The sequence below is a fragment of the Caretta caretta genome, chromosome 3 (genome assembly GCF_965140235.1).
Source record: "Caretta caretta isolate rCarCar2 chromosome 3, rCarCar1.hap1, whole genome shotgun sequence".
In the NCBI taxonomy this organism is placed as follows: Eukaryota; Metazoa; Chordata; order Testudines; family Cheloniidae; genus Caretta; species Caretta caretta.
In genome coordinates, this window is record NC_134208.1 from 155,252,483 (window position 1) to 155,278,596 (window position 26,114).

The following is a 26,114-nucleotide window of genomic DNA, read 5'->3' on the forward strand; positions in this document are numbered from 1 at the left end:
AAGTTTAGGATGACCACATTACTTACTTGTGGCAAAACCTAAATGATTACTAATTAAACCTTTATACTACACCTATTTGTGTGAGGGGGAGGTATATAATATGAATAAAATGCAGTATGTGCTTGTATAATCTGTATGTCTCATGCACTGTGATCAGTTTGATTAAAAGATATTATAGAACTGCAAGTGCATTACTGTTATTGTCATCAAGGGCTTCAGAGGTTTTGTGTTTACTGACATTTTCTCATGAAATTGATTGGAGTTAGTTTCTTGCTTAGAAATACAGAAGAACACTCACTTAAATAAGATCTTGTCGTTTGTTTCCTGTAGTGTAGCCAGGAAAAACAGTAACAAGCTGTCTTCTTAAAAATCACATTCCTGGAAGATATTCTGGCAACCTGGATATTTAAACACATTCTTAAGAAAAACAACTTGTATTCAATTAGAAATTATGTTCGCTTATTTTCTTTCTGAGATTGTGAGGTTACAGTTTATTGTGGACATTGCCTGAAAGTCTGAAATAGCCGATATCCTGTTGTGGAATCAATGAATTAGCTGCTAATGGACGCAAGGTGCTTAATAAGCTAAAAATGGGGAAAAGAGAATTCTCACCCATTATGAAGTTTTGATGTAGGGGCTGAGGAGGTTTGTGTAAAGATAAAGAAAAGAACATAAAACACTGTGTTCCAGTCTAAAGGTTGAATATTATTTCTTAGCCCAAAGTCAGATCTCATGACTATTCTAAAAAGGTAAATTCTGTATACTGGTGAGAGGGACTTCTATCTTTCCTGTTAATGCTGAGATGCTCCTTCATGTTGTTCTTTGTACTCAGCCACCCTTTAAAAACTCACATTTAGACTTATCCTCTGGCTGCGGATCATCTGGACAGGTCTCTCCCTTCAGAATCCAATCAGTATATAATCTTATTCAGCTAGAAGACTTGATATTTAAGTGTTCCAAATTGTTCTCTCCATGCAGCGGATACACAAAACCTAAACTATTTTATAGGCAACATCATCTTATCTTCAATTGGTCAAAGGCATATTCCACCACTAGCCTGCACCTGGTCTGTGTGCAATTAAACCTTTCTATGGCAGGTTATTTTACATCAGGAGAGTAGAGATCACTGCCTGTCATGCAAGCCAGTATTGTCACATTGTTGTCTGTCTATATCCATTTGTTGCCTTTTGTCTTATAAATAGATGGTAAGCCCCTTTGGATGTGGCCTGACCATCTTTTTGTTCTGTGTTTGTACGCTGCCTACTACAGTGGGGTCCCTGGTCTGTGACTGGGGCTCCTAGGTGCTGTGGTAACACAATAATAATAATAATAATTAATAATAATATGACTAAAGGATAGGCTGGGTCTCCCAAAACAACATTGGGGACAGACATCTTGTTGAAATCCACATTATTGGTTGGGAGCAAAGTCCTAACTTGGTCAAATTCAGATACGCCAGATCTCTTGAATACAATAGTACAATTTAGTGCCCCCCATGTGGGAGTCCAGGAACTTCCTTCTATGACCCACCAAGGCTCACATATCGAGTGAGTAGTATCCTTTCCGTTTATAGGATTATGTTCTCCTTGAAAGGTAGGGCAGTTAATGGGCACATATGAGCCATCAACAGCCCCACCACAATTTGGGAAGCCCATTGTTCACAGTATTCAAAGCCCACTGTTACTCTGGGGACATTTCAAGTCATTACCATCCATGGATGGACCAAAGCAATAATTGCATGGCAAACCTCTTCCACAATTGAAGAGTTGACTTGCCAATGCTGAACTGATTAACCTCAGATTTATGACTGTTTGGGGTAACCATCTTCCATTTGACAATAGCAACCCCCTTCTGGACTGGGTTTGGCTCCTCTCATCTGCTCATCCTTGTACTGAATAGTCGGAGCAAGTTCCTCACCCAGCTACAGGAATTTAGCCTTCCTCATGTGGAAGTTCTGGGTCCACAGCTTGTTGTATCAGGTCTGCGTGATGATGTAGTCCCACCACTCTGTGCTCGTGGTCCTAGCCCAAAATTTCCAGTCATCATAGGGGGATTTGTCAGCCATTACAAACTGCATTGACTGTCTCCACTCCTCCGACTCTGAATGCAGCTCTTCTTAGCAAAGCGTGCTGCCACTTTTCCATGGCACTAAGCCAATGCTGAAATGCCCTCCATTGTATCTCATGCCTTATATCAGTCACCCCCTTTTCTCCCCACAAAATGAAACCCACATGGGTTGCATTAATGCCAGCATTAAGCACTGTTCATTGCTTAGAGTAGGATCCATGCTTTGCCACCAGTTGTAGTGGAGACGGTGGACAGAAAAGTGGAGTGGAAGTGGTTTACTTGAATGAGTTGTCGAGTTAGCACCATTTCTTGGAAAAGACAAATAAGTTCTCTCATTGTACACTGAGAGAGAATTCATAGGGTGGTTTAGCTAAGTGCAATACTAAGAACAATGAGTTATGCCTCCAGAGTGAGAACAGCATCAGTGTGGACGCAATAACTTGAGGTCTGTTTGTGGTAACTTTTATGTGTTGTTTCACAGTGAGGTTTCTCAAGTTCAGTTAACTTGAGAGGAGTAACTTGAGTACAGATAACTCGAGTTAACTGCAGTGAAGACATATCACTTGTCATGCAGAGCAAGAGATAAGGAATTAGAGTCAAGCCTGGATTTCCTGCATTGTAGAGAGGTGTTAATAGATCACTAGTGTCTGTGGAATTGCATTAGTCCATTGGAAATTTTACAGCAACTTCAGTTACACTAAAAAAATTTAGATACTTATTGACTTAAATACAAACATTAATAATACTATCTGTACATAAGTCCAAGGGAGAGACCCGGCCCCAAAACTGCTGGAGCCCCGCGGTCCACACTGGGGAGGTTCTCAGACTGCAGATGGCCCACAGGCCGGGACTTTGATACCCCTGGTTTACACTCTGTTCACATTTTCAAGATCTTCTTTGCAGCCACAATGACTAAATGCATAATTTTAAGAAAAGTTAACTGACAGTCTGGAGTGTATGTTGCTCAGACAAGGATTGAATTCTGTGCCAAATCTTGTAGCCGCAGAATACAGAGGGCTTGTTTTCAGCCTAGTTTACGCTGATGCTATTTGAAACTGACTCTGATTTTTTTTTAATACTATTTCTTGCATTCATATACTGCAGTGAACTGTGCTGTTAGAACACCAAGGGTTTTGTCTTGAAACACCTGCTAACAATTAACAGAAAATAAGTGGGTATACAGAAAAACTGCTGCCATCTCCTTTCACACATTTGTTTTTCATCACCAAGTTTCACCCTGGTTAAGTTCATGACTATGTTTTTCTCTTGAGCCTTGTCTTTACTAGGGGGGAAAAAAGGTGTGTTCTTAACTTGAGTTAACGAGGGATATGTCTACAGCTATAGCAGCACGGCTGCAGCTACGCTGCTGAAGTGCAGACTCTTGCTACAGTGATGGAAGGGGTCTTTCCGTTTGCTCTAATAAATCCACCCCCTCAAGGGACAGTAGCTATGTCAGCGGAAGAATTCTTCTGTCAACCTAGCTGCATCTATAGTGGGGCTTAGGCCGACCTAACTACGTTGCACAGCGATGCAACGATGTAGCTAGGTTGACCTAAGTTTTAGGTCGGGGTGGGCAAACTTTTTGGCCTGAGAGCCACATCTGGGTATGGGAATTGTATGGTGGGCCATGAATGCTCACAAAATTGGGGGTTGAGGTGCGGGAGGAGGTGAGGCCTCCGGCTGGAGGTGCGGGCTCTTGGGTGAGGCTGGGGATGAGGGGTGGGGGATGCAGGAGGGTGCTCCGGGCTGCGACAGAGGGGTTTGGAGGGTGGGAAGGGGATCAGGACTGGAGCAGGGGGTTGGGGCATGGGAGGGGGTCAGGGGTGTAGGCTCTGGGCAGTGCTTACGTCAAGCAGCTCCCAGAAGCAGCGGCATGTCCCACCTCTGGCCACTACGCGGAGGCGTGGACAGGCAGCTCTGCGCATTGCCCCGTCTGCAGACGCTGACCCTGTAGCTCCCATTGGCCGCGGTTCCTGGCCAATGGAAGCTGCAGGGGCGGCATTTGGGCGGGGGACAGTCTGTGGAGCCTCCTGGTTGCCCCTACACCTTGGATCTGAAGTGGGGACATGCCACTGCTTTCAGAGCCACGCAGAGTGGGGAAACCCCCTGACCCCGCTCCCTGGATGGAGCTCCGGAGAAGGAGCTTGAGGGCTGGATCAAAATGTCTGGAGGGCCGGATGTGGCCCCCAGGCCGTAGTTTGCCCACCCCTGTTTTAGGTGTAACCAGACCTCACTCAAAGTAAAATCCTGGTGAAGACAAGTTTTCATGTGAATTAGCAGGTTGTATTAAAACTAACTCAAATTAAGAACACACCCTTTTTTTCCCCCTAGTGAAGACAGGCAGGATGTTTTGGGTTTGTTTTCTCTCGATGTTTTAGGCTTGCTGAGCTGAACTGGGATTTCGCTTTTGATCCCTGAACTGGTTGCTGTACAAAGCATCAGCTGTTACAGATGGCTGATTTCAATTACCTTACACACAACATCTTATTTATTTATGACTTAGCCCTGAATTCCTTCTGTAAACAAATTGTGGCATGTGCAGGCATGAAGAAAGATATGATTCATGTTGTATAAAACTTAAATGAAATCACAAATAAAAATTAGGAATTAATAACCTAAATCAGGGGTGGCTCCGGAGCCACATGCGGCTCTTCAGAAGTTAATACACAGCTCCTTGTGTAGGCACCGACACTGGGGCTGGAACTACAGGCACCAACTTTCCAGTGTGCCAGGGGGTGCTCACTGCTCAACCCCTGGCTCTGCCACAGGCCCTGCCCCCACTCCACCCCTTCCCGCCCCCTCCCCTGAGCCTGCAGTGCCCTTGCTTGTCCCCCTCCCCCCCCAGAGGCTCCTGCACACCATGAAATAGCTGATTAGGAGGTGTGGGGGAAGGAGGGAGGGACGCTGATCAGCGGGACGCTGATGCGGGCCGCCGGTGGGCTGGAGCTGCTGGGAGTGGGGCGGGGAAGCTGATGCAGGGGGTAGGGCCGGGGAGCTGCTGACATATTACTGTGGCTCTTTGGCAATGTACATTGGTAAATTCTGGCTTCTTCTCAGGCTGAGTTTGGCCACCCCTGACCTAAATCATCACAGTGATAACTGGAACACTATTGACAGCATGACCTATTATAGGTTTCTTCAGAGTCTTAGGCCTTGTCTAAACAAACAGTTAGTTTTATGGGAAGCTGGAGTATAAATCTAACCTGAACTAGCATGTTACAGACTACGTGTTTGTTTGGACCCTGCACTAAAAATTCCCTTGTGTGCTTTGAAGTAGGTGTAGATTAAAGTGCACTCGGGAAGTTTTAGTGCACGGTATCAGGGTCCACAGAGCACTTAATGTATGGCAGTCTAGTGCAGGGAAGTGTTCATGTAGACAAACCTTAAATCCAGACTCCCTTTCATTAACATCTCTTCTGAAGGCCTATAATACATTCAGGAACCTGGATGATTAAGAAAATAACTTTTTTATTTCGTTCCTTTATCTTAAAAAATGTAGGGGTGAATTTTTCTCTCAGATACACAGAGACAACAACTCCTACTGACTTCAGTGAGAGCTATATGCGTGTTTTCAGAGGAAGGGTTTGACCTGTTGTAACTTAATCTGTTACTCTTCTTTGTGATTAGTTGTCGTGATTATCATGTGTTTTATAATCTCTAACTAAAACAGAACTTGATGACTCTTAAAATTTTTAAATGGTTTCTTTTAACTTTTTCTCTTCCCAAAGCTGAAAATTGCAGCAGGGTGCTTACATTGCCTTTGAATTATTGTAAAATAAAAGAAGAAATATTTTAAAGAAGGTACTATTTGAAACACTTAAGGAACAGCTAAACATGTATTTTCACATATTATGGAGATTGGATGAGGATAAGATGATGGAAAAGTTAAGTGTCCTCAGATCAGCAAATACTACAGCAACTGAGTAGCAGGAAAAAATCCCACAGAGAAAAATCTCAATTTATTCATGCAGTTGTGTTAAAACAGTTTTTAAGGTTTTTCTTTTTATCTTTAGTTGGTGCAACCTCATGTTAAAAAGACCTTTTAATTAAAATGGTATAAGTGAAAAGGTAATCGAATGTAGCCATTATACATATTTCTTGCTTTACTTTGTGTGTGACTCTATTGAAATAAATACATAAATCTGCACTGGGAAATCGGCACAGCATTTGCCAGGTTTGCTAAATTCTGTTGCTGTTTTTTTCTAACAAGTTATCTGCCGTGTTATCGGTTTTAATTTCTAGCTAGTTTCTGAATGAAAGACACATTAACCTAGAAGCCCTGCAATGACATAATTTCTTTTGAATTCCTATAGTTGATATGCTGTGAGTGACAAGATAGCATAAAAACTTTGTTCTGATGCGATATTGTTAAGTTCCTTGTTGACAAGGGCAATTGTCATTCCGTAGTTCTGTACAGAACAGATGACAATGAGCTTCCTCTTGCTGCCTTCTTGTTTTCTGGTGTAATGTTATTTTTTTAAAAAATGCTCAGTTACAATTAGGCCAGTTATTAAAATACAGTCAGTCATTTCCTTTGACAACATGTTGGCGTTGATGTAACACAATAGAATTCGGTGGAAAGGTTATTCCTATTTCTCTGGCTGCTGTCAGTACACACGAGCATATTACATTCTTCGGCTTTCTGGAAATGCTCTGTTTGACTAGGTGCATGGGAACAGGAAGTCTGAGGTTATACATAGTATGTTTGCTTGGTTTCAGACTGTATGATGCAAGGTCTGTTTCCTAGAAGACATTGTGTACTGTATAGTATTTTGTAGACTATTTTATTAAATCAACTAAACTTAAATGAACTCAGGTTGATAAGAAATGATTGTCAGTTCTGAGGGTTTTCATAATCACTTCAGTGGTATCAATCTTAAGAACTTATATGGCTGTCATGACTACAGTATCTGTGCACCTCACAGACTTGAATGTATTTATCTTCACAACAGTCTATGAGGTAGGACAGTACTATTATCCCCATTTTACAGATAGTGAGGCTGTGGCTCAGTATCCAAAGTGGTTTTCCCAGGTCACACAGGATGTTCGTGGCAAAGCAGGAAATAATATCCTGGTTTTTGCAGTCACAGGCTAGCAACTAGCCACTGGACATCCTTCATCCCAGGATCACAAGTCAACACTCAGCTGTACCAGATTGTGGGCAATTGCCGTATGTGTGTGTGTGTGAAATAAAAATAGAGGTATTGTAGGTCATCTGGCTCTTTAGCATAGTCATAGTTCTGAAGTCACAACATCTTTTTCAGACATGAGGTTTACAAATCTATCAGTCCCTGGCCTGTTTCAAATACCCACTTTGGATTTAACTACACCTCTACCCCGATATAACACAAATTCGGCTATAACGCGGTAAAGCAGCGCTCTCGGGGGCGGGGCTGTGCGCTCCGGCAGATCAGCGCGTCATTGTGTCTGACTCCGACACGCTGCTCTGAGCGGCATGTTAAGGGTGCCGGGCCAAGGCCAAGGGGTTGGATAAGGGGCAGAGGGTCGGGGGGGGGGGGGGGTTGAATGGTTTGGAGGTTCTGGGGGCAGGGCATTCAGGGGATGGGGAACAGGGGCGTTGGATAGGGTATGGGAGTCCTGGGGGGCCTGTTGGGGGGCAGGGGTGTGGATAGGGGTTGGGGTTTGTCAGGGGACAGGGAGCAGGGGGATGGGTAGGGGGTGGAGTCCTGGGGGTGATTACGGACGGTGGGGGTCTCTGGAGGGGGTGGTCAGGGGACAAGGAGCAGGGGGGCTTAGATGGGGCTGGGGTCTTGGGAGGGGTGGTTAGGGGCGGGGATCTCTGGAGGGGGTAGTCAGGGGACAAGGAGTGGGGGGGGGTTAGATGGATTGGAGGTTCTGAAGGGTCAGTCAGGGGGCGGGAAGTGACTATTGATAAAGGAAATGCTCAAGGCCAAAGCAAGTTCGATATAACGCGGTTTCACCTATAACGCGGTAAGATTTTTTGGCTCCTGAGGACCGTGTTATATCGGGGTAGAGGTGTATACCCTTAAGCACTCTGTTCACGTGACTTGTGTCTGTTCAGGCAAGAATGGGGTCTATATTTTTGAAGAATGAGGCCAGCCTTCCAAAATTCAGTTCACCCACTCTATTTTTAAATGGGTGACTGATACATCGTCATTATTTTATTTTTATTTTTCTGATAATGAGTGGTGAGTAGATATTGCAGCATTGCCAACCCCAGGCATTCAAAAATCATGAGTCAGGCCCCAAACAGTCAAGATAGTGGCTTAAAAGTAATGAGATTTTTTTTTTAATTGCATTCTTTTAATTTGCCTTTAATTTGCCGCTAGGGTATGCATGATTCATATTTTCAGGCTGTTCTCCCAGCCATGATTTCTAGAAAAATTTGTAGTAAAAGCTGAGATTCTCACAAAAATACTCCAGGATTTGGGGCTTGAAGAAAATACCAAATATCATGAAACTTGAAATAAAATCATGAAAATTGATAACACTGATTTTATGCCTATGTTGGTAAACTTCCTGACAGTTTTGCAAAGAAAGGATCTTGATGTTTTACACATGCACAATATCACTCCTGCTGAGAGATTGTACTTGTTTTTTACTTTGGATCATAACATTCAAAACTGGGGAATATCTTTTTAATAATTTAATATTTAAATCTTTTCCCAGATAAATGATGAAGTGGTCCAAAGAGAGAAATACTTGCCGAGAGAAAAAGAAAAGTGAAGTTGACATAAACACTGATACAGTCAAATCCTATAAAAGTAGTCGGAGGGTGTGTACTATAAACTTACAGTTTTCAGTTACAAGAAATATGAGAAGTCCCATTTTTAATAACCTGAAACAAATGGTCACAATCTGCAAGATATGTATCGTTAGTACATTTTGCTTGAAATAGTGTTCAGAAGGGACTGCAAGCAAGCTCATGGCTGGATAGCCATACAAGTGTCCCATCTCCATTCCCAGAACGGCAGAATAGATATTTGACACATCTCTTTTTTATTTTACAAGTCAGAACTCTGGATCCTTTCCCTTGTTTAGCCTCTGCATATTTTTAATGTTTGGGTTCTTTATCTTGATATTTTTACTAGTATTTATTATCCCTGGTGGTGTACAAAATGTACCACACATGTTTTGGGGCAAACTTTTATTCCGATTTAATTCATTTTATGAAAATCTGGGTTAAAAAATAAATGTTGGCATATATTTGAATACAAAACAGTCACTTGCTGTTCATTATTTTAAAAAACAAAGCCTTTTCTATCTTTTTCTAGCTTTTGAAATGTTACATACTAAAAAACCAATTTGTTCCACTTTAGAATGTTCAGAAAAGTCAGTGTGTTTTTATTCACACATGCAGATTGTATACAATTAAAATATCCATTATAAGTAGTTAATATTTCCATGTCAAAAGTAATTGTAGGTTCTTTAGATTGTTTGTTTGAATAGAAATGCCTAAATTGAAGGGGCAGAGAGGGGACTGATATTATTTTTTATTTTATTATTTAGATTTAAAATTAGACACCTGTTCCAGGCTATAGGCACCATAACATAATTAATGATACAATGAATACAATTAAAATAAATCTAACATGTATTAGCTATCCCATTGTAAAATCTTAGTGGACACAAGTCCTTGTAGTTTTACCACAGGGTAAACTAGGTGAAGTCATCCGCAGCTAATTGTATACTGTTGACCTCTCCTAGCTACTTTGTGGTAAAAACTACATTAGGATTTTTCAGCATGATACTTAATGTACATTATTATCCTGCTGGGGGACCTTCCCCCACACACACATTTTTTTGCTGTGAGGACATAGCTTTAGCCTAACTTGAGTGAGAACAGCCACGCTCTGAAATAATACTTGAGCTGCACAGAGTGATTGGATTAGTTATCACAGAGTGGTCATGTCAGCAGCTGACGTTTTGTGTTAACTTGAGCTCTAGCCTATGCCCCCTGACAGGCCAGCGAACTCACGTTTAAAAACACCAACACACTGAAGTTAAGGGATTTTGTATGTGGATGACACTTAAGTAAAGGGCAACACTCAGTTTATAATTCTAATTAACTCTGCAGAGACATCAAGCTGATAGGCATGTGATTGAGGCAGCTGGGTAGAAGCTTGTTCTGCTCCAGCCCATGCTGTACCTGTTCTGTGGATAAGCAGAGGAATATGATTTCCAAGGCTCTTATCAGTTTGGCATATTCACTGGTGCTAACTTGACTTAGTACTTTTTGATTCAGATTAAATACAGGACTGCATTTATCTGAACCAATTCTCATAAACTGTTCAGATCAATTTTTGTTTTGTGAATGGAAAGGTCTCAGGTCCTCAGATGTAACAAGACACCATGCTGATGAGGACTTTATAAGTACTAGTTAGTACTCGTATGTAGGCAAGAATGCTCATCTCTTTCTACTGCTGTAAACTAGTCTGTGCTTTTTTTTTTTTCCCTTATTCAACAGAATTTAGCCTCCTGGAATCCCTCAAATCCTGAATGCCTCCTGCTTGTTGTGAAAGAGCTCATCCAGCAATATCACCAATTCCAATGCAGCCGATTACGGGAGAGCTCTCGCCTCATGTTTGAATACCAGACTTTACTTGAAGAACCCCAGTATGGAGAGAACATGGAAGTTTATGCTGGCAAAAAGAACAACTGGGTAAGCTATTCAGAACACTTCTGATAAAAGCACAATAAACTAATGCTTTTAGAGTTCCTTTCACTATAGTAATTCTAGCCATTACCTTGTAAAATAGAGCTATTTGTGTGATGTGTGCACACGTACTGTGTGTTTACAGTGGTGAAAAAACCCTGTTTGTCCCCAGCTCACCTCTGCACTCTCCACTCCCTCTTTTGTTCACTGCTTCTATTCCATTGCCTCACTTGAATCTGATTTCCAGGTGAGCAACTGTCTTCAGAGCTGATGGCAGTACATCTGGTTTACAGATGAACTAGTAAATTTGTTGTGAGAATCACATGCTATGTCTGCACTACAAGACTTTTGCTGACATAGTTATTTCAGTTAGGGTATGATGGAATGTGATTTTACTGACATAGCTGGGCTGCCAAAAGCTACTACCATGGACACAGTTACACTGGCAACAGTGCAATTTTGTCAGTATAGCTCTGGCCCCACTAGGAGCACTTTGCCAGTATAACTGTACCAGCAAAGCCTTCTAGTGTGGACATAACCTGGATGTCATTGAAGTTTTCAAATTCCACACCTCCAGGGCCTGGATTTTAGTTTCATTATCTGAACTGCACTATCTGAGGGCTGTAGATAGCACAGGGGTATTTGATTATAATATAGTTATAGGGCACTGTCAACCCCTTAACCCCTTTTCTTACATGTTGTCTGACCACCCTCTTAACATTTACTTGGTCTCATAAGTCCACTCTGCTTTTGTAAGTCACAGTACTGTATCTGGTCAGACCCCTCATTCAGGAAAAAAAATGCTGAATTGAAATGTAGGGAAATCCTTTCACAGTTGTTGTTTGGAAAGCATGCTCTAGAAAATTAGCTCCCTGTACCTACACACACAGCCTAAATATTTTGTGTTTCTAGTCCTTCTAACTTTTGGGCTCAGTCCAACACCCACTGAATGATTTCAGTGGCTAATGGTTTTTGAAGGATTTGTCTTTGGAGTTGAAACACCCTTAGGGGAGGATCTATTAATGGAGATTCTCTATGTCCTCGTAAGGAGGAGAGGACGGAAGATGATAAAATACAGGTAGGATCTGATGAGGAACAGTAAAATGAAAAAAAGTCCCATTCAATTACATCATGTAATGGCAGACAGCTACAAAATGACAAGTTTTTAGAGTACTTATATACCAATGCTAGAAGTCTAAATAATAAGATGGGTGAACTAGAGTGCCTCGTATTGAATGAGGATATTGATATAATAGGCATCACAGATACTTGGTGGAATAAGGTTAATCAATGGGACACAGTAATACCAGGATACAAAATATATCGGAAGGACAGAACAGGTCGTGCTGGTGGGGGTGTGGCACTATATGTGAAAGAAAGCATAGAATCAAATGAAGTAAAAATCTTAAATGAACCAAACTGTACCATAAAATCTCTATGGATAGTAATTCCATGCTCTAGTAATAAGAATATAGCAATAGGGATATATTACAGACCACCTGGGATGGTGATAGTGAAATGCTCAGGGAGATTAGAGAGGCTATTAAAATAAAAAATTCAATAATAATAATGGGGGATTTCAACTATCCTCATATTGACTGGGTACATGTGTAGACAGCTTGGACAGGACAGGATTCAGAGGTAAAGTTTCTTGACACCTTAAATGACTGCTTCTTGGAGAAGCCAGTCCTGGATCCCACAAGAGGATAGGCAATTCTTGATTTAGTCCTAAGTGGAGCACAGGATCTGGTCCAAGAGGTGAATATAGCTGGACCACTTGGTAATAGTGACCATAATATAATTAAATTTAATATCTCTGGGTGGGGAAAACACCACAGCAGCCCAACACTGCAGCATTTAATTCAAAAAGGGGAACTACACAAAAATGAGAAGGTTAGTTAAACAGAAATTAAAAGGTACAAAAGTGAATCTCTGAAAGCTGAATGGAAACTTTTAAAAGACACCATAATAGATTTAAATAATTTAAATGTATACCCCAAATTAAAAAACATAGTAAGAGAACCAAAAAGTGCCACCGTAGTTAAACAACAAAGTAAAAGAAGCAGTGAGAGGCAAAAAGGCATCCTTTAAAAAGTGGAAGTTAAATCCTATTGAGGAAAATAAAAAGGAACATAAACTCTGGGAAATGAAATGTAAAAATATAATTAGGAAGGCCAAAAAGGAATTTGAATAACAGCTAGCCAAAGACTCAAAAAGTAACAGCAAATTTTTTTTTAAGTACGTCAGAAGCAGGAAGCCTGCTAAATAACCAGTGGGGCCATTGGATAATCGAGATGCTAAAGGAGCACTCAAGGACGATAAGGCCATTGCGGAGAAACTAAATTCTTTGCATCGGTCTTCACAGCTGAGGGTGTGAGGGAGATTCCCAAACCTGAGTCATTCTTTTTAGGTGACAAATCTGAGGAACTGTCCCAGATTGAGGTGTCATTAGAGGAGGTTTTGGAACAAATGGATAAACTAAACAGTAATAAGTCACCAGGACCAGCTGGTATTCACTGAAGGAATTTAAATGTGAAATTGCAGAACTACTAACTGTAGTCTGTAACCTATCATTTAAATCAGCTTCTGTACCAAATGACTGGAGGATAGCTAATGTGACGCCAATTTTTAAAAAGGGCTCCAGAGGTGATCCCGGCAATTACAGGCCATTAAGCCTTACTTCAGTAACGGGCAAATTAGTTGATTAGTAATTGCAAAATTGTCAGACACATAGATTAACATAATTTGTTGGGGAAGAGTCAACATGATTTTTGTAAAGGGAAATCATGCCTCACCAATCTACTAGAATTCTTTGAGAGGATCAACAAGCATGTGGACAAGGGGGATCCAGTGGATATAGTGTACTTAGATTTTCAGAAAGTCTTTGACAAGGTTCCCCACCAAAGGCTCTTAAGCAAAGTAAGCTGTCATGGGATAAGAGGGAAGGTCCTCTCATGGATTGGTAACTGGTTAAAAGATAGGAAACAAAGAGTAGAAATAAATGGTCAGTTTTCAGAATGGAGAGAGGTAAATAGTGGTGTCCCCTAGGGGTCTATGTTGGGCCTTGTCCTATTCAATATATTCATAAATGATCTGGAAAAAGGGGTAAACAGTGAGGTGGCAAAATTTGCAGATGATACAAAATTGCCCAAGATAGTTAAGTCCCAGGCAGACTTCGAAGTGCTACAAACGGATCTCTCAAAACTGGGTGACTGGACAACAAACTGGCAGATGAAATTCAGAGTTGATAAATGCATGGTAATGCACATTGGAAAACCTAATCCCAACTATACATATAAAATGATGGGGTCTAAATTGGCTGTTACTTTTCAAGAAAGAGATCTTGTGGATAGTTTTTGAAAACATCCACTCAGTGTGCAGCAGCAGTCAAAAAAGTGAACAGAATGTTGGGAATCATTAAGAAAGGGTTAGATAATAAGACAGAAAATACCATATTGCCTCTATATAAATCCATGGTGTGCCCACATCTTGAATACTGCATGCAGATGTGGTCGCCCCAAAAAAGATATATTGGAATTGGAAAAGGTTCAGAAAAGGGCAACAAAAATGATTAGGGGTATGGAACGGCTGCCGTACGAGGAGAGATTAATAAGACTGGGACTTTTCAACTTGGAAAAGAGACGACTAAGGGGAGTTATGATAGAGGTCTATAAAATCATGACTGGTGTGGAGAAAGTAAATAAGGAAGTGTTATTTACTCCTTCTCGTAACACAAGAACTAGGAGTCACCAAATGAAATTAATAGGCAGTAAAACAAAAAAAGGAAGTATTTTTTCACACAACAAATATTCAACCTGTGGAACTCTTTGTCATAGGATATTGTGAAGGCCAAGACTATAACAGGATTCAAAAAAGAACTAGATAAGTTCATGGAGGATATGTCCATCAATGGTTCTTAGTCGTAGGGACAGGGATGGTGTCCCTATCCTGTTTGCCAGAAGCTGGGAATGGGTGACTGGGGATGGATCGCTTGATGATTACCTGTTTTGTTCATTCCCTCTGGGGCACCTGGCATTGGCCACTGTTGGTAGACAGGATACTGGGCTAGATGGACCTTTGGCCTGACCCAGTATGGCCGTTCTTATGTTCTAACTTCTTTTTCTGTCTCAATTACAAAAAACGTGTTTAAATAAATTTTGAAGCAAATTCCTCGAGCATTTTAAGAGTTACGTGAGGGTGGAAACATTCAATTTGTTAAACATTAAATAAATTATGGACACATTTATTGTAACTCAGATAAAAATATCTGAATTTTAAAATGTATTTGCTGCTAAAGAGAAGATGTAGGAAAATGAAGACCTTATAGTGTAGATAGAAACCTTGTACATTTCAAACATATTGTGGTCATACAGATAAGAAAAGCATAGAACATAGATGAATCTTGAAAAACTCTCTTAGTGTTGTTAACTATGCACAAATCCCAGCACAAACAGGTGGGCTTAACTTGTCAGGCCCTTAGACATTTATTGTGGAAAGGCCTTTTGGAATAAATTAGTTTTAAGGAGTGCTTTGAGTGTGTCAAAGATGGTCACCAGACGACTTGGGATGTGAAAAGTATTGCTCAGTAAGAAATGCCTGCTATGCTAAGTTTGGAGGGAAACTGAACTTGAATTATAAAAATGCTCTGTGGAATTATTTCTATAGAAATGTTACCAAGTGCATACTTTAATATGTTCTACGTAGAGAGCCTCAGTTCACCTCACACTCTGAGAGAGACACAGATTGCATGTATGGATGCCCCTCCCTACATTGTGTTAAAGCTGTGTACACAACTACAAGCAATCTTATCTGCACCTACCTGCAAAGACAAACAGCACACACCCTTTCTTTGAGTACATAATATATACCTAGCCCCTACATATGCAAACACATTCTCATTTACACACCATATGTATGGTACTTGCATTCAGTAGTTTCACATCTTTCTTTTTTCTTCTTCCTTTCCTTTTTTCTGTTTCTGTCCACTTAAAATTTTTCAAACCCCCTGGAAATCATATGCAAAGAACTCTAGTAGTGCAACATGAAAGTGGCACAAAAATGTCAGGAAATGCTGAATGATCACCGAAGAGTCACTCAACCTTAAATTTTCTCCTGTGGGTTATAGGAAAAAGTATTGTATTTGAAAAACAGTATATGATTGAGTAATTAGATACCAGATCTGTAATGCATATGCAAAAAATAAGACCAAGTTAAAACTGAACAAGCATTCACCTGGCCTTTCCTCAGTATATCCTGATTTTTTTGTCCTTAATGTTAGATTAATTAAAGGGGTGTTTTTTTCATGGGTTATACAAAAAAAGACAAACTTCATCACTTTCTTGACATAATGCATGAAATATCCTTACTTTTTGTCTCAGTGGGGTTAAAATCTTTAGGAAATCAGACCAATGTTTATTTCCTTCTAGAAGAATGAGCTTAGTCTTCTCATAGCCAGGTGGGTAAGGCCTCGTTTTAAGGAAGCGTATGAAACAGAAAGGAAATCCTTCCCATTTCCTTTGCGTACACTTGATGCATAAAAACAGCAATGTGTTAGGGAGAGTTTGGCAACTTCTCAGTAGACAACAGTTGCAAAGCAGCCCTCTAGGTCTTACAATTTACATAATCCTAAAGAGAAATTATAGAAAGAACTGGTAAGAGGGTTTTCCTCCACACTGATTTAAATGCTACTTCTGAACCATCTACACTATTTTCAGCTCAGGTTCTCACACCTTAAGATCTCTCCAAGTTTGCTAAGAGTAGAACAAACCGGAAGATGTTGAGAATGAAAGAATCTCTTTCCCTTCCTGATTATGTACAACTTATTTGGCACATTCCAGTTACTCTCACAAACAAAGGCTTTACTTACAGAAATCAGTCTTAAAGTTCTCAGTACATTTGTTTACCTTTGAACAAATCCTGCGCCACTGAAGCCAATGGGAGCAAACTTGAGCCCTTTACAGGTAGGAGGATCATTTCATTCCTGAGAGTCAAGGGCGGTCACTTTCTGTTGACAGAAAAGGGCTGCTACCCAGATGTGTGCAGAGGTGGACTACCCTAATGAGAGGATATAGGAATCCCTTCTCCGTGAGAGATCCCCATTTTGCAGTTTGTTATCAAACAGCTCATGAGATTTATGGCATCCTCCAAACTCAAACTATAGCTCTGGTACTTCTAGTTTGTTCTGGAACCCATATCATAGTCCAGTGTGGATTCTAATTTGAACAAAATTTCCTTCACTCATTTCTAATTATTATTAGTTGACAGAGTGAAATTTTCAATATGGATGAATTGTGGCCAAACTAATTTGTGGTCTAAAATGGTAGAAAGCTAAAATTTGGTTTCTAGCCTACAATAACACCAAAAGTTTGCATAAATGTCTATTTAAAAGAAGTAATTTACATTGCCATACAGGTTCTGTAGCTGTCTTTATAAAATAAAATATCTACTAGTCTTCCCCCCCAACCCCCCATTCAGAGACACGATCCCACTTTGGAAATTAATGGCATGAAAAATGTTATTTAACAAGCAAGCACATACCTGAATGATGGGGGAAGAGGAAAACTCTATCCATGCTTTTCTATTTTCCTCCACTAATATAACTTATAAATGTTCTAATATAGTTTTGTCAAAGAAAGATCTTGTACAGTTTGACAGGTAAATGCCCAAAGGATTTTTAAGCCATATTTTAAATCCCTGGAAATAGAGATGTAATCAGTAGATACCTCTTGAAAGAGTAACCTTGTTACATCCCTTTTTTCTCTCAACAAGTCTCTTCAGTTGTAAAAAAGAACATTTCTGTGTATATGTGATTATTCTGTTGCGAGGAAAAATTATTCTTTTTATCTGATATCCTGGTACTTTCACTGTATTTTTTGAGCTTTGTTTTCACTGTAGAAAAAAGTGTTGATGAGATTGGCAGTACTGCAGTCTCTTTAGTTATTAGTGGTAATTAAGCCAGTTCTTCCCAGTTACATTCAGGCAGTCACTATATTAAGTAAGTGTACCATCAAAATACATATAATGAATTTCTTTTTAAAAAAATTAGAGATGTGTGCAAGGCATGCTAATTTCTGATGCATCTAAATGCTGTAGTGGAACACACAAATAGCCAGATTTGCAAAATTGGGGTCTGATTTTCAAAAAACCATGCTCAGTTTCCACTATGACAACTAAACGAAGGGGCAAACTTTTCTCATTATTCTCAGTGGGAGCTACTGAGTGCTGGGCACTTTTGAAAAATCTGAGCAATATATTTAGGTGCCTAAGTGAGAACTGTTGGGTTCTAAACTCTTCAGAAAATCTAGCCCTAAAATTAGATTGTAAACTCTTCAGGGTACTGACTGTTTACCTCTGTGTATGTACAGTATTAAATACAGTAGGGCCCTTGTCCTGATTGGGATGTTTAAGTGAAACCACAATAGAGAGATTGTGTATTACATTGTATTCTGGATGCAATACAGAATAGTAATTCTTTTGCCTGTGATTTTTAAAGTAGAGTCCTTTAAAGACATACCTATTTAGCAGTCAGGATGTAGTTTGTGAAACGTGTCATTGATGACCTTTACATTCCCTCCTTATTATTATAGTTTGAGTTTTCATGAGGTATTTACATTCGTGGGAATAATTTTTGCTACTAGATGTAATCCATTTGTTAAAATACTAGTATGCAAGTTAACTTGTGGCTGCAGAAGCAATGACTTCAACAGTGATGAGTAAAGAGAAGCCATAGGGCCTGGTTTAATCTAATCTAGGTTCTTATATGGTGCCAGCCATTATGCTCTCTAAGGACCTTTTTACCATTGACTCAGTGGGAGCAATGCCCTTAGAGTCTTGGGGTACTTTGCCATATTGCTTATTGTGAAAGCTGTAAATAAATGTTTTTTTTTTTTTTCATTTTCAACAATTACCATTGAAAGCTGTTGCTTAACTCTTCCTCCCCCAGTTGCTAGAAGATATTGCCTTGCTAAATATTTCAGTCTGAATAGGTTCCGCTTGTGACCTTGTCTGCTGTAGATAATAGAGAGTGAGATCACTTTTGCTCTAGGTCTCATTATTTTTGTGCTTTCTCCTCAGACTGGTGAATTCTCAGCTCACTTCCTTTTGAAGTTACCAGTGGATTTCAGCAATATTCCCACATACCTTCTCAAGGTAAAATAAGTGACTGTATTGACAGTGCTCATTTTGTGAGAAAGTTTGGACTAGTGAGATGTTCTCAGTAATAATTTTATTTTGAATTTCAGAAATTTAGTTAAGAAGCTGAAAATCAGACTTTTCAAAATGTTTGGTTGGTGGGCTGGAAAAGTGTCAGTAGAGTTACTTTGTATGCATGATTCAATTGTCCTTGCAAATGTGTAACAAATGAAAAAATATCCCATCCCCCCACACACAAAGTTTTACCCATCAGGATAGGGAGGGAGGGGAGAATCCACCTGGATTAATTGCCTAACAAAACTGACATACTGATTGATTAGATTCCATTTTAAAGACTATGCAGGAGCCTAAGGTTCACTAAATCCATTTTATTATTGTGCTTATTCTGACCCTACATCACTTCTTCCTACTCACCTAAAACTGCAGCCAATTGTGATATAATGATAATGTGGTCTTATCACCAACATGAGAAAGGCAATGCGAGAATGAATTCAAATATAACCTTTAAATCTGTGCAGCTATCAGGATGGAATGGATGGTGGTTTTTGCCTAATTAGCAGCAGTTTGCTGTAGCTGTTTTTCATCACCCCTGTTCTTTGTGGTTTAGGGGCCAACAAGAGGTATGCTGTGTGCACGTGTACTACATGAAAAAAATGGGCGTTCTCTGTAGAGTAGAGTATTTAAATAAGGGCTTGAGGCATTGAAAATGCAGGCACTATTTATAAGAGATTTTCATGTGATTAACTCAAGAAAATATTTGCACTGTACTTTTCTTGAGTCAAGTCTGTGCTTCATTAAACCTTCATCCTCAATTTACAGTCGACTAACTCTTCGTTATGCACCCTGGGTTATACAACCCAAGCAGGGATGATGTCTGGCACAATACAGCAGGTCCCCTGGACCTAGCCTTATTGCAAAAATACATATAGTAAAGCAAAATGAAGAACTTGAAAAATGAGTATGAAGTAGAGTTAATTTAGGTCTACTAATTACTTCTCTATTCCAGAACAGCAATACGTTTACCTGGGCACCCCTGTGGATACATGCATGCTTGTATCATTCAGTTGTTTCAATTAGGCATCTATTTAAGATCATGTGAATATGTATTTAGGAATATTTATAAGCAGTTTATTAAAGCAATAAAATACTGTTTTGGCATAAATATTATCTTTATTTTGGTAAGAGGATATATTTCATCTTCTGTGTTTTTGAACATATATCAAAGTGTATATGATAAATATAACTTCATTACGTATGACACTTTCTATACAGGAGAGAATTCAAAGAACTTTACAGAGTTTTATATATTACTGGTTTGAGAAGTCCCCTCCACTTCCAGAAATGGAAGGGACCCAGATCTGACACTTCTGCTGTGGGTTGGGGACAGAACATAAGGCCTTTTGACAGATGGATATGGTTTCTGGAGATTTCTAGTGATCCATGGGGTTGGGGGGCCAAAATGCTGGCCAGTTCTGTGAGGTAGAAGGAGGGAGCAAACCTACAAATGCTGAGACAATTCTAAAGAAACTCTCTGAATGTGAACTCGTAGAGCTTAATTTTTCCCAAATTGGCTTTTCTCAAGTAGAGGTCAATTTGTGTAATTAGAATTAAATAGTAGCAGAAGGGGACAGAGAAATTAAGAGGTATAGTGAAGGTCCCAAAAATGTAGTTTTCCTATTGTAAATTTACAGGACTGTGAAATATGATATATAATGCTATTCCATAAATAGTTCTGTGATGCTTCAATAAATTTACTGTGTGGCAAGATTGCGTTTCTTAAACATTAAAGGTAGTTGCTTTCAAATCTCATGTGAAATCAACAAGAGAGTGGAGTGCACATAAAGTAGAGTAATAGAAGGATGCTATTTCAGATGTAAGAATTTGTAGAAAAGAAGGCTCTTACATTTACAGTAGTATGTTATAGAGATTGAGAGAAGATTAATGATTAGATAAGTGGAACAGAGACAGACAGGATCCATAAAGTAGAGTTGAACAAGCCCAGAGAGGGAGTTAGAATGAGGAGAGTAGTTTTCCACTAGATCCTGAAATGAATGAGGAGCTTATGGAGATAGTGGAAGAAAGGATGTTTTGGTGCTAGTACTAAGAATAAATATCTATTAGATAGAGATATGCTAGGTTATTGTGTGATATTTTGGAGTGTGTTCTAACATTGGGAATGCTTATTATTCACTTGAAAAACCACAGAAATGTAAGACTAGAAGGGACCTTGATAGGGCATCTAGTCCAGTCCCCTGCACTGAGGCAGGACTAAGTATTACCTAGACTATCCCTGATAGGTGTTTGTTTAACCTGTTCTTAAAAACCTCCAAGGGTGGAGATTCCACCACCTCCCTAGGTAATTTGTTCCAGTTCTTAACTACCCTTACAGTTAGGAAGTTTTTTCCTAGTATCTAACCTAAATCTCTCTTGCTGCAATTTAAGCCCATTACTTCTTGTCCTGTCGTCAGTGGATAAGGAGAACAATTTATCACTCTCCTCTTTATAACAGTCTTTTACGTACTTGACTGTTATCATGTCCTCCCTCAGAGTTCTCTTCTCCAGACTAAACAAACCCAATTTTTTCAATCTTTCCTCATAGGCCATGTTTTCTAGACCTTTGATCCTCTGGAATTTCTCCAATTTTTCCACATCTTTCCTGGACTGTGGAGCCCACCACTGATGCATTGCAAGAACGATATGTGTTTTACATACAGTACCACATTCATCATTACTTTGGCAGTTTTTAGAAAGTGCATTGTTAATTGAATGAGCCCAGTCACCTCCAGAGGGTTCTGAGGTCATTTATGTTCATTGTGTCCACATACTCTAGACTTTCTCCGTTGGTTAAGTGTTGCTACTCCCCCTCATTCTCTCTGTTTACAAAACTGCTTCAGAGGTGAATCATCCTGCTTAGGTCTCGCAGAACTTTTTGGAGGAGAATATGAATAGTGGTTAATCCATTTCTCAACAAATCTAGAGCTTGATTGGAATATAATATTCCTAGACAAGTAGCTGATCTATTGCTCAGCCATGTTAGAGTTTAGACGTTCTCTATGCTGCATGTGAGTGCTAAGGGGAAAGAGTCTAAGGGTACCATCTTCCCATTCCATGCAAGCAGCAGGACAGGATTTCTTCATGGGATATTCCCGTGTGCTCTAAATTGGGAACTGCGTACTGCAGGCAAAAGGACACAATTTGCTGGCTTAAAAGCATATCCTACTCTCTGTATGTCCAAGCATGCATGCTTAGTGAATAGCATGCATTAGCTGGTGACTTGATCTGCTCCTTTGGCTGTTCCCTATACCTATACTGTGGAATTGTATCCTTGCAGGCAGGATTCCTAGACCGGAAGCTGCAGTTGTCAGCTTTCTTGTTGATCCTCATCATAGCATGGACAAAGGAGGGATTAGGTGTTTAGAATTTTACGAGCTTGTCTCTACATTTATATTTAAAAGTTGTGGAATGTTGGCTTCTTTGTGACACTTTCCAGGATCAACTCAGAGTCCTATTTTCTATGTTGTTTGCATTAAAAAAATGCTATACATATATTCTCTAAAACAGCGTTTCTCATATGTTTCCACTAGGGCTGTCAATTAATCGCAGTTAACTCACACAATTAACTCAAAAAAATTAATCGCTATTAATCGCAGTTTTAATCTCACTGTTAAACAATAGAATACCAATTGAAATGTATTAAATATTAGAAGGTTTTTCTACATTTTCCTATATATTATATTCTGCATTATAATTGAAATCAAAGTGTATATTATTTTTATTAAAAATATTTGCACTGTAAAAATGATAAACAAAAAAAATTGTATTTTTCAGTTCACCTCATACAAGTACTGTAGTGCAATCACTTTGTCATGAAAGTGCAACTTACAAATGTACATTTTTTTAATTACATAATTACAGTCAAAAACAAAACAGTGTAAAATTTCAGAGCCTACAAGTCCACTCAGTCCTACTTCTCATTCAGCCAATCGCTGACAAAGAAGTTTGTTTACATTTACAGGCGATAATGCTGCCCTCTTCTTATCTACAATGTCACCGGAAAGCGAGAACAGGTGTTTGCATGGGATTTTTTTACCCAGCATTGCAAGGTATTTACGTGTCAGATACGCTAAACATTCGTATGCCCCTTCATGCTTCGTTCACCATTCCAGAGGACATACTTCCATGCTGATGACGCTCGTTAAAAAAATTATGCATTAATTAAATTTATGACTGAACTCCTTAGGGGAGAATTGTATGTCCCCTGCTCTATTTTACCCGCATTCTGCCATATATTTCATGTTATAGCAGTCTCAGATGATGACCTAGTATATGTTGTTCATTTTGAGAACACTTTCACTGAAGATTTGACAAAACGCAAAGAAGGTACCAATGTGAGATTTCTAAAGATAACTACAGCACTCGACCCAAGGTTTAAGAATCTGAAGTGCCTTCCAAAATCTGAGAGGGACGAAGTGTGGAGCATGCTTTCATAAGTCTTAAAAGAACAGCACTCCGATGCAGAAACTACAGAACCCAAAGCACCAAAAAATAAAATCAACCTTCTGCTGGTGGCATCTGACTCAGATAATGAAAATGAACATGCATCAGTATGCACTGCTTTGGATTGTTATCGAGCAGACCCCGTCATCAGCATGGATGCATGTCCCCTGTAATGGTGGTTGAAGCATGAAGACACATATGAATCTTTAGCACATGTGGCACGTAAATATCTTGCGACGCCGGCTACAACAGTGCCATGAGAATGCCTGTTCTCACTTTCAGGTGACATTGTAAACAAGAAGCAGACAGCATTCTCTCCTACAAATTGTAACCAAACTTGTTTGTCTGAGCGATTAGCTGAACAAGAAGTAGGACTGAATGGACTTGCAGGCTCTAAAATTTTACACTGTTTTGTTTTTAATGTAGTTTTTTTTTGTACATAAGTCTACATTTGTATATTCAACTTTCATGGTAAAGAGATTACACTACAGTACTTGTATTAGGTGAATTGAAAAATACTATTTCTTTTGTTTTTTTTACAGTGCAAACACTTGTAATCAAAATAAATATAAAGAGAACACTGTACACTTTGTATTCTGTGTTATAATTTAAATCAATGTATTTGAAAATGTAGAAAACATACAAAATATTTAAATAAATGGTATTCTATTATTATTATTTAACAGTGTGATTAGTTGCCCAATTAATCACGATTCATTTTTTTAAATGCTTGACCGTCCTAGTTTCCACACTATGCCACTGTGTTGCAACAGCAAAAGGTTCAGGATCCCTTCCTAACATCAGACACAAAGCACATTAGGGAACTTCTAGTGTGCATCAGGAGGGGCCACATGGACTCTCAAGGCACGCTCAAGGCTGGATTAAAGAGTATTGTGGTCCAGTGCACTATGGAAATTGCCTCCATCTTCCTTAAACTAGACAGAGCATATAATATATAGTCTGTAAATAAGAAAAACATTTCAATTTATTATTTTCATAGGTGCATAATGTGTAATCAGTTAGCTGAGCATTGTGCAAAGACTCTAGTGATTATAAATGCAAAGGTATGTATATGGCGGTAGACAGACATCTGAGAATTGGGGAGAGACTATATCATGGTCATTTCCTTCTTGTTCCTATTGATTTTAGTGTAGGACCATGGATTTGGTTCCTAGGCTGGGAATGGAAGTTTGCAACTCACTGCACATGCACACAAGATTGAGCTCAAATGAATGCCTGTGCCAGCCAAGCCCAAATAACATGGTAGGTTTGCAATGAGATTTGGTTGCTTCCTTTTACTGTCGACAGTAACATAGCCTTCAGAACTTCAGGTCTTCATAGGATTAGCTTCCCCTCACTCCCCACTTAAATGAACATCAGGAATAATAACTTATCCATCTTTCACTGAGAGATCAGATCAGATCAGTTTACTAGGACTTTCCAAAAATATCCAGATGAGATAGTTATTCAAAACTGGTGGGGAAATATTGGAGGAGACTTTTCAAAAATCTAATATAGAAATATATTAATATTAATAAATCTAGAATATCTAATTTAAATATACATGGCAATTTGATATTTTTAAAAATCTGATACCCATTCTCTGTCTTCTTTTCCTCTGGGAAACATTTGCTAAGTAGGCTAATCGCTGGGGTGTATTTATGAAATGAGACTTAGAAATGAACTCAGTGCATAGTTGACTCCCCAGCTATAGGGGAAAGGGTTCCTGATGAAAGTGGAACTTGCTGAAGACCATGCAAATCAGAAAAGAGCAAGTACTTTAGTGCATTGGGTAGCCAAGCCAGATACTCATGGTCTCCTGAGTCAGAGACTCTTTGCTGCCTTTTGAAAAACAGGCAGGGTGTAAGAGAGGAACTTTACCAGCTCCTAAGGGGAAGTGGACTGAGTGTCAGCTAGCCCTGGGCACAAGTTTGATCTGAATCAATACAAATAAGGGACTGACTCTGAGAGACTGATTGTGGGATTGGGCTTCAGCAATCCTGCAAACAGGAAAGTGCTGTGCACTTACTATTCGTCTAGACAAGTCCTAACTCTAAATTCTGTTGACTTTCAATGAGACTTACGAGGCTAAGTGCATAAATCAGTTTTGAAAATGGGACTTAGGTACCAAATTCATTTAGGTGTTTTGGAAAATTTTAGCCAGAGCCACTCTCTGTCTCCTCACAAAAAAGAAATTGAAATGTGAAGACTCATTTTTTCTTAAGATTACAGCGCCACGTCCAGCCATCAGTCTACACCAAAACCTCCTTTGACATCTCTGGCCGATCTCATATGCAGGATGGTGGCCTGAAGTGTCTCATTAAAGGGTGAGGAAAGAGATGGGCCAAGTATCACATGCTACATGGCAGCAAAAGTGCAAAGTATGTAGTAGTTCTAATTCTAATCCTCAGGGACCTGTGACTTTCACTGGATTAAAGCAAAGGGAAAGTTTTGCCCTTGTTCTACTTCTATTTCTTGGAGATAAATATAGCATTACATACAAAAATGTACATTAAAAGAGTTTCAGAGGAACAGCCGTGTTAGTCTGTATTCGCAAAAAGAAAAGGAGTACTTGTGGCACCTTAGAGACTAACCAATTTATTTGAGCATGAGCTTTCGTGAGCTACAGCTCACTTCATCAGATGTATACCGTGGAAACTGCAGCAGACTTTATATACACACAGAGAATATGAAACAATACCTCCTCCCACCCCACTGTCCTGCTGGTAATAGCTTATCTAAAGTGATCAACAGGTGGGCC

The 26,114-nt window shown here is 39.5% G+C and overlaps 1 protein-coding gene across 5 annotated transcripts in view; it reads left to right on the plus strand.

Moving 5' to 3' along the window:
* Positions 1–26,114, plus strand: part of BABAM2 (BRISC and BRCA1 A complex member 2) — a 306,338-nt gene that overhangs the window by 94,872 nt on the left and 185,352 nt on the right. For all 5 annotated transcript variants that reach the window (XM_048843434.2, XM_048843431.2, XM_048843432.2 and 2 more), the window contains exons 5-6: positions 10,517–10,711; positions 18,779–18,853. In XM_048843434.2, the coding sequence (XP_048699391.1) occupies positions 10,517–10,711; positions 18,779–18,853 (270 nt within the window). The remainder of the gene's footprint in view (positions 1–10,516; positions 10,712–18,778; positions 18,854–26,114) is intronic.